General features: G+C 37.7%; 1 protein-coding gene across 1 annotated transcript in view; it reads right to left on the bottom strand.

The window, feature by feature from the left end:
- The window catches only part of LOC107723266 (feline leukemia virus subgroup C receptor-related protein 2-like), a 19,795-nt gene extending 13,199 nt beyond the window's left edge, over positions 1 to 6,596 (bottom strand). The window contains exons 1-4 of the mRNA XM_016531836.1: positions 5,747 to 6,596; positions 3,370 to 3,511; positions 636 to 703; positions 93 to 196 (exon numbers count right to left, since the gene is read on the bottom strand). Coding sequence (XP_016387322.1) covers positions 93 to 196; positions 636 to 703; positions 3,370 to 3,511; positions 5,747 to 6,310 — 878 coding nt within the window. The 5' untranslated portion in view covers positions 6,311 to 6,596. The remainder of the gene's footprint in view (positions 1 to 92; positions 197 to 635; positions 704 to 3,369; positions 3,512 to 5,746) is intronic.
- Between the last annotated feature and the right edge of the window lie 3,277 nt (positions 6,597 to 9,873).

Genomic DNA, 9,873 nt, shown 5'->3' with positions numbered 1-9,873 from the left:
TAATAATAATAATAATAATAAAATAAAAAACTTTACTATCATGATATGTGGACCTCAGGGGGAAATGAAACAATAGAAAATGCATGACTTACTTATAAGTCTTGGTCTTGTCTAGCCAGATTCCACAGAGCAGAGAGCCGACCACGCCAGCGATGACGAGAGTCAAGCCAATTCTCCCAGCATTCACCTCTTCACCCTGTGCTTCAGACAATAATAACATCTGAGATATCTTTAATATATCACCCTGGAAGACCATGATCTCATGCACTTCAGTCCACGGTGTTTAGACGACCCAATACGCTGAGTCTGAGCTGAAATTGAGTACTACTGTCAGACAGAGCATTTGCTAAGAATGTGATTCAGAGATTCACAGTGAACTTATAGCACGATACATTATATATTTTCAGCAAATAAGCAAGGTGATGTTCCTATAGTGCTGAACAATTATCATAATCATTTACCATATAAATGGAACTTCAAAAATACCATGCCATTACGATTGTACCATCTCCAAAAATAGCATGGTAATACCATGATACTTCTTTGTTAGTGTATATGCATCATTTCGAAGCTCAGCTACTGCTATCCTGTGTCTGTAGAGTGGGTGAGGATGATGAGGACTCGAAGATGCTCACAGGGTAATGCTCTATTATCATCCTGTTCAACAGGGTGGAAACGGCATAGAAACATCCAACGTTCAGTCCTGGGAAGCACAAACAGAGAAAAACATGCTGTCAAATAAATATGAACCACAGGATTCAAAAAATGATTCGGTGAAATGACAAACTGATAGTTTAAAAGATGTGTAGATTCTGCACCACTAAGAGCAGCATTGAAAAAGGATTGCAATCTGGTTGTTTAAGCAGCCCAACTGGGAGACCTGTTTGAACAGTTCTAGTTTTGGAGATAGTGTCGCAGAACTGACACACTTTTTGACACAGTTTTAAAGACAAAGTATAATTTCAAATGTGAGGTAATTTCAGTTAAAGAGAGGCCAATTCTAATTTCACTTGGGAGAATCATGCACATTTTACATGCATCAAATTATGCAGATTTCTGTAGAATTGAAGCACCTATCATGCATAAATGTTCCGGGGAAGCAGTATTTTGGCTGGGCCCCCCTCTGGTCTAACCCGTGTGTTAATCCGGTCCTGCCGGCACCCCTATTATATTTTGTCTAATTTGATTTCGCATTCAGATAGCATAGTCAGCATCCAACCAGGGTCAAATGTTAGGAACGAAAACCACACTTTTTTTTTTTTGTGTAAGTCAGCGTTATTTTAGTTAACCAAAACTAAAAAAAAATAATAATAATTTTGTTGCTTGAAATAAAATATTAAAAAGTAACATTTTATTTTTGCAGGTTGCCAATGCAACATTTCTCATTGCAAATTACTTAAAGACAATGACAATTACTAAAACTTTCAAATGAAAACAGACAATATAAAAAAAACTAAATCAAACTATTAATAAAAACTTGCGCTGTAGTAAACGCACGACGCAGGAGAACACAAAACTAACAGTCTTTAATAATAAATCCAACAGGAATACAGGAGAAAATACGACACAACAACTGAAACACAAACACTACCGGACAAGGAACAGAAGGGAACACAGGGCTCAAATCCTAGAAGTGCAATCAAGGAAAACGTCTCAGGTTACTTATGTAACCATGGTTCCCTGAGTAGGGAACGAGACACTGCGTCCTCTAGGGGTCGCTATGGGGAAACCTAGAGGACGCAGTGTGCGGTGGGCACGTCTCTGAGCGCCACCTGAGCCGGAGACGGAGGGATTTCAGGTTTTTCCTGAAACACTGCAGCACATACAGTAGTTATTCAAACATATGAATACGGCAAAAGAAAATGAAAAATACAACTCTAAACAATATTTCATTAAACACTATGAACATTGGATATCAATCAACATGACTCGATTTACAAGAATATCATTATAGGGCAAAAACATTGAGCCATGTTCATGAGGAGGAGGATGAAGGGCTTGTTGCGGAAAAGTCTTGCGATTGAAGCCAGGTATGAGTACTGTGCGGTGGGCACATCTCTGAGCGCCACCTGAGCCGGAGACGGAGGGATTTCAGGTTTTTCCTGAAACACTGCAGCACATACAGTAGTTATTCAAACATATGAATAAGACAAAAGAAAATGAAAAATACAACTCAAAACAATATTTCATTAAACACTATGAACATTGGATATCAATCAACATGACTCGATTTACAAGAATATCATCATAGGGCAAAAACATTGAGCCATGTTCATGAAACATGAGCAGTAAATTGCTTGAAAACACCACTTATGTAAATTGTTGCATTAAGACATTCCTCCAAGTAGTCAAAACCAAATCATAATCCATTTCCATATTTTTCACTACTTCAATAATGACACAAATGACTTTGTAAAAGCAAATCTCAAAACTGATCTTAATCATCTAAGAATTATAGGAACAGATATAGAGACCCAAACCTGCAGAAAAATACACAAGTACATGTAATACCAGGAGAATTAAAAAATAAATGACGAAGCAGTCAAATACCTATTATGTATGTATTTACGTACGTCTGGGCATTCATAATCAAGATGATGACATGAGTGTATGAATGAAAGGACTATTCCTTAAAGTAGTGTGGCACACTCATGTTTTTATGTTAAAGAGCAGAGCAGGTTTTATTATCAGATTTTTCATGCTGATTAAAAACAGTTGTCACTGCATCAGTCCTGTTAGATTTTCATTTGTGTCCCTGAGCACAAAAGCAGTCTTAAGTCGCTGGGGTATATTTGTAGCAAAAGCCAAAAATACATTGTATGGGTCAAAATTATCGATTTTTCTTTTATGCCAAAAATCATTAGGATATTAAGTAAAGGTCATGTTCCACTTATGTAAATTGTTGCATTAAGACATTCCTCCAAGTAGTCAAAACCAAATCATAATCCATTTCCATATTTTTCACTACTTCAATAATGACACAAATGACTTTGTAAAAGCAAATCTCAAAACTTATCTTAATCATCTAAGAATTATAGGAACAGATATAGAGACCCAAACCTGCAGAAAAATACACAAGTAAATGTAATACCAGGAGAATTAAAAAATAAATGACGAAGCAGTCAAATACCTGTTATGTATGTATGTATTTACGCACGTTTGGGCATTCATAATCAAGATGATGACATGAGTGTATGAATTAAAGGATCTCAGCCAAATATTGTCCTATCCTAACAAACCATACATCAATGGAAAACTTATTTATTCCGCGTTCAGATGATGTATAAATCTCAATTTTGAGAAATTTACCCTTATGACTGGTTTTGTGCTCCAGAGTCACATTTATGCTGCTGTTGTGGATGTTCTTACCAAACACGACCAGCAGAAAGATGAGGCTGGCCACAGCGGCTGTGATGTAGAACATGACGCTGATGTGTTGAGCCAGTTCATTCATGTCATCCACGTTGGGCACAAGAACCGGCGGGATCAAGAAGCCAATAGCAATGCCAAGCTGAAGAGGAAAGACATAAAGAATGAACTGCATCATATTTCTCAGTCTCACATCATTCTGAATTTGCATGCACAGGAGAACTTTTCACAACTTTTTCATCCAATTCACAACACATGTGACACACATTGTTCTTAACCTTGTTCTCACGTTAATGAATCTGATTCTAAATGAGTGACTGCATGCCCAAGATTAGTCAGCTCTTTAATAGCCAGCTCTATATACACGTATATCTGTGTTGTTATACAGAGAAACTTTTTTTCCCCAATGAAATAATCACTGAATTTTGGCATCAAATCTTTGCTTGAGTAAGTAAACTAAGTAATCCACAAGCAAAACTAAATATTCTGATTTGCAGAATAAGTTGCATTGTGTTCCAGACTTTATGCAACAGACTACTGCACTGGTAACTACAGGCACACATTTTTCCAAAAGATCCCCATTACTGTAAACTCAGTTTAATCCAGCTATGAAACAGTGAACAAGCACACATGGGGCCACAGGGGTCATATTTCATTTCAGAACAGGTTATTGAGAAATCTGTCTTAGGATATAGTCTAACCTCTCAGTGCTAAAGCTAATATCCTCCCCTTCGCTCCCATACATAAGTTCAGTGTGCTGCGCTGCCATTCAGCATGTGAGTGATTTGTAATTATGTCATTAACATGAGATCACCAAACTACAGTCATACACACCCCGTGTGCTGTGCTCTATACTCACATCTCTATATCTTACAGTCAAAGTTTATAATCTAACATGACAAATGCTTTATGAATGATGTCACAGCCAATATTCCAATTAAAGGCACAACAAGGAGCTGCTAGAGAAAACATTGAACCTCCACATGCAACATTTTCAGTGTTAAAATTAAATTTAAAGTCCAACCGTTTTCACCGATTAAATACAATTTCACTGATTTGAATAGGTTTAAATAAATAAATAAAGTAAACTACATGGTACAAACTCGACGGGCAGCGCTATCCTCCAGATATTAATTTACGAGCACATTCAAACACAGATGTTTACAGAAAATTAACGCAAATTATTATGAGTTCAACATTTAACAAACGCGTCTGCCCCGTTTTAATAATTGGCGCACAAGTAGACAAATGATTATTGAATGAATTTTAGCTACTTAAAACAAAACCTTTTTTAAAGAAAACTTTTTTGCTATACTTACAGTCAAACCAAATTTATTCAGACTCAAGATATAATTTTAAATATTTTTTTTTTTACTAGTGGGTGCAGGACAATTGTTTATTTATGTACGTGAGGATAGCAAAATAAAGTAAACTGTGACAAATCATACCCAAAAATTCTTCATACAGTGGACTACCAGTAAAATTTGGGGCAAAAAATTATTCAGAAACTTTAACGTGACCATGTTTTGCTTAAGTGTTATCTGACATTATAAAGATGAATTTGTTCTGACACAGTTTAACAGTTCTTGTCATATTTTATTACATTTTTTTTTAAACTATAGCGAATGAACTGTGATAATGTGTGAAATGTTGAAGGTGTCTGAATAAATTTAGGTTTGACTGTATATATAAATGCGCCATAAAGTGATTATTATTGACAGTATCAAACTAATATTTTGTGTCCGATAAAGACGGTAAGGAAAGCAGCCGCTATTGCTGTTTTTACCGCTATTTTAAACTCGGTTGCTGGGAATGATGCTTGAAAACGCTGTTGAAACGTATAACTAATGAATATTCAATGCTACGTTTAACCCCACAATTAACCCAATTTGCGTCTTGCTTTCCACAGCTCGCTAGTTGTTTCTGTGCTTAAAATGGCAAAAGAAATGCACAGTCTATGTGTGCAGACATATCAACCCGATCTCATGAAAGTGCGTACAAATAGTACGCCAAATAAAAACGAAAACTCGTGGTATTGATACGCAAAAATGAACTTTGGCGTGTATATGCTACGCGATGGGTAGGTTAAGGTTGTGGGGTAGATGCGTATCATATGCACGCCAACAAATTTCGTATCATATGCACGCGAAAACTGCGTATTATATGCACGCTAAATACACATGCGTATCATATGCACGCCAAAGTCCATTTCTGCATATCAATACCACGAGTTTTCGTTTTTATTTGGCGTTCTATTTATTCGGGAAAGTCGAGCTTTTGGTGTAATCTAGTCCAGCTGATTAATGTAAGTTAAATGAAGGCTGTCAAGCTCTGTTCTGTGGCGGTGCGGCGATGCGCTCCGTGCGCTTTTACGCACCTGGTTTCCAAACACGCCGATGGCGCAGGCGGTGGACACTTCATCAGATCCGAACCACACGGACGCGACCTTAGACGGCATTCCCAAAATGAACACCTGCGCAAAGGAACAGGCGAACTGTCCGAGCATCGTGACCCAGAACAGGTTGGGCTGAACGCTGGCCACTTTGATCCACGTTCCCACGCAGTTGATCGAAGCTGCGAACAGAGCGATCACCCGCAGCCCCTTCCTCTCCAACAGCCATGTCACTGGAAATATGAAGGGGATGTAAGTCAGCATATAGATCATTGACAGCCAGTCGATGGCGAATGAAGAGACGTTGTAGAATTTCATGAAGATGTTGTTGATGATTCCGTACTGGATCCACTGGAACGCGTTGCACAGCGAATAAGAGCTAAAGAGACACAAAATGAGCCATCGCCTCCGGTACAAGCGCGTGTTACAGGTAGGAACAATGTCTCTACATTCGGAGATTTCAACCTGATCGAAGTTTCCATCGGAGCTTTTCATCTGCCCAGTCTGAGAAGCGTCCGTTCCAAAGTGGTTGTCGCTTTTTTCGCACATTTTGCACTGCTAAAATGCGCTAAATTCTACCTTCAGTCAATCCTGCTTCATGAATCCTGAATCGCGTCCTTCCGTTAGATTAAGGAAATATTCTAGACGCGTAAATTCAGTTCCAAAGAGCGCGCGAGTCTTCAGACAGACTTTGTTTCCAGCGCCAATAAAACTTAAGTGCAGAGGTGAAGACAGCATCAAACATCCCTCCAGGAAACAATTCTACTTCACTGATTCATGCGTGTGAGCCTCAGACTCCACACCATCATCATCATCATCATCATCATCACGCCGAATGGCATGAGAGAGAGAAACTAGCACGTGATCTGCTGTCAATCGTAGCTCCTGCTGCTCAACCCAACACATTATGACAGAAGAATTGTTATTGAATATTGAGGATTAGGTTGTAGGCTACTGTATTGTGTGAAGTGGCCGTATTATCCATTACGCAAATACTTGGGGCCCCGGAGCCCTCTGCTGGTCACAAAAATAAATGTTAAAATAAAGTTGATGTAAAGCGATGATCATAGTGATAGGCAAATAATATCAGCAATAGGTTGAAAGTCACAATCTCTCAAGATCATCTTACCTGAAATGTCATTAATTAATTAATTAATTAATTCATTCATTCATTCATGTATTTTACGATGGAGAGAGATCCTTTAATGTGCACAAATGGTCTAAGCAGTGTGAACTTGTATTTCCCATCATGCAACCATGTTACAGAGAAAGAAGAAGAGGATGATGAAAAGGTTATAAACAGCTAAAATGTTCTTTGTTAATATTTATTTATTTGTACAAAGCAGGCCTATTGCACATTCATGTTTATAAAAAAAAAACATTTTTTATTTTGTTGTTTGGTGTGACTGGTGCTGATAAAATGCTATTAAAGACAAGCTGTAGGTCCTGCACTCACTGAAAAACAACTGGAAAACAGTTTACTCAATCATATTATTTATGGTCTACACAACAAAATTGTGTTTCTCTTCCAAACATGATTTCTTTGCTTTCAATTAATGTAATTCTCTAAATTGTGCAATCTACTAGATTAAATTATGTATGCAAATGTGAACCAATCAAGTATTGTAGTTCCCTGCATGCTTTGCATGGGACGTAATGGGGAGAGTTGAAATGTGGTCTTGAGCAAGATAAGAAAAAAGGGAGACTCGATAGTGTTTATTCAATTATATTGGGATTTAGAACCCTTTTAATTACACTGTGTGAAGTCTGAAGATTTCGCTTTGGCTGCTTTGCTCAAGGAGCGTTTAACTAATAGCATATGCATTATTGTTTGCTAATAGTTTGCTAGCTATTACAATCGTATAATTCAGTTATGTGACACAATTTGGATTAAAATAGATATGTAGTGTTCCCCACTAATATCGGCACCCTTGGTAAATATGGGCAAAACATATTTTGCTCAAAATATTCAGCAAAATCTAACCTTTAAAAAACATTTTACTGGCAAACTTAATTAACCTGCCTTGAAATTACTCTAATAACTCAAGTAATCACTAGTTGACATGGCATCAAATTTAATCTCTTTCTCTCAGCAGTTATTGCAAGTATAAATCTGTATTCCAGACAGTGTTTCTGTCTTACCTGCATGCTCAATAGGAGCCTATAATAATGATTTATATTTTAGAAATGTCTGGATGGAATTCGCAGGACTCAACATCCGTTTATGTTTACAAAGGTAATGCAGTGTACAGTATATACACTATATGGACAAATGTTTTGGGACACACCTGTTAATTACTGAATTCAGGTGTTTCAATCAGACCCATTGCCACAGGTGTATAAAATCAATTCAACATCACCAAGTAAGTACAGTAACAAGCGTGGGATGTAAAGCACACAGATACTGGACTCTGGAGCAGTGGAAACCTGTTCTGTGAAGACCCTTTTCTATTCCAGCATGACTGTGTCCCAATGTACAAAGCAACAAGGTCCATAAAGACATGGTTGGATGAGTTTGGTGTGGAAGAACGCAGAGCCCTGACCTCAACCCCATCCCCATCCTTTGGGATGAACTGGAACAGATGCTCTACTGGGCAAAAAATCCCACAGAAACACTCTTAAAATCTTGTGGAAGCCTTCCCAGAAGAGTGGAAGCTGTTATAGATGCAAAGGGGGGACAGACTCCATATTAATATCTCTGTATCAGTGTCATTAAAGTCCCTGCATGTTAGAGTAATAAACAGGTGACACTTAGTGTACATATAGCCATAGTAAACTTACTCTGTGAACATAACCAGCTGCTCTGGATCAGGGATAGTTTGCTTCAGAAGTATTTGGTACTTGTGTGCCCTTTTCAATGAGACTACATTGGAACAGCTCAGATTATGCACAATATTATATTATAAATAAGGCCTATGATGATCATAGAAATGTTATAAATACTCAAAATGTTATAAACATTAGAGTATGTTAATTATCAGCCAAAACAGCAAGAAAGAGTGGTAAAGAAGTGGTTTTTTTTTTTGCTTTATAATACACTGCCAGGCAGTAGTGGTGTTAACCACCACACAAACTATGCAAATGCGTATTGAATTCTATTGAATATCAATGCTGTGTAATTGGAAGTAAAACATTACAACGGTAGCGTTGGGGCGTGGCGTGTGAGGCCTCAGGTCTTGACTTTGCTTACACTCTAAAAAATGCTGGGTTGTTTCAACCCAACTTTGGGTCAAATATGGACTAACCCAACTTTTGGGTTAAAATTTTAATAAAAAAATGTAACCCCACAGTTGGGTGAGTCCATAATTGACCCAAAGTTGGGTTGAAACAACCCAGCATTTTTTAGAGTGTAGGCCCAAAATGGTAAACCCACCCCTGCTGCCAGGTATGATAATAATAGTTAGTCACTAAGCAACTAAAACATTTAAGAGTAAGTAGAGTAAGTGATTCAAACAACCTGAGCTTGTGTGTGTCGACTGTGGGACGTTTCTGCCGTATCAAAAAATAAAAGTCCTGTTTTTGACACTAATTGGGCAATAAGTAAAAAATGCAAGGTTGTCATACACCTTCAGAAGACTTGGAATATGATGTATGAGAACATTGCATGACATATTTACTTCTCTTCCAGTTTCTTTCAAATCTGTAAATTTAAGCCATGAACAGGAAGAGTAATAACGGGACAGGGACGGAGTCGCCGTGAAAAGACTACAAACGGGAAAACGCAGAGAATGAAGGACTTTTCATGGCAGACGAAGATGGATAAACTGTTGGAAAATTTATGGTAGAAGTCATGGAAAGAAAACAGAAGGAACATGGCATAATGGAGAATGATGAAAAACTACATTTGGAAACTGAAGAGATCCTCATTTTCAGATCATGATTTCGTGACGACGGCTAATTAAAATTCCAGCCTGGAAAATGAAATTGCCCATAATACTGTAGACAGTTTTCTGAAATTGTTGAAGAAACGGGTCAAAAGGCCTTCCATCAGGTTCTACAACATTGTTTGATACTCCAATCAATCAATCAATCAATCAATCAATCAACCAACCAATCAACCAATCAACCAATCAACCAACCAACCAACCAACCAACCAATCAATCAATCAACC

The sequence above is a fragment of the Sinocyclocheilus rhinocerous genome, unplaced genomic scaffold (assembly GCF_001515625.1).
Source record: "Sinocyclocheilus rhinocerous isolate Xijiao unplaced genomic scaffold, SAMN03320098_v1.1 scaffold364, whole genome shotgun sequence".
Taxonomy (NCBI): Eukaryota; Metazoa; Chordata; class Actinopteri; order Cypriniformes; family Cyprinidae; genus Sinocyclocheilus; species Sinocyclocheilus rhinocerous.
Note: the sequence above shows the minus strand (reverse complement) of the source record. Positions and strands in the feature narration are given on the sequence as shown.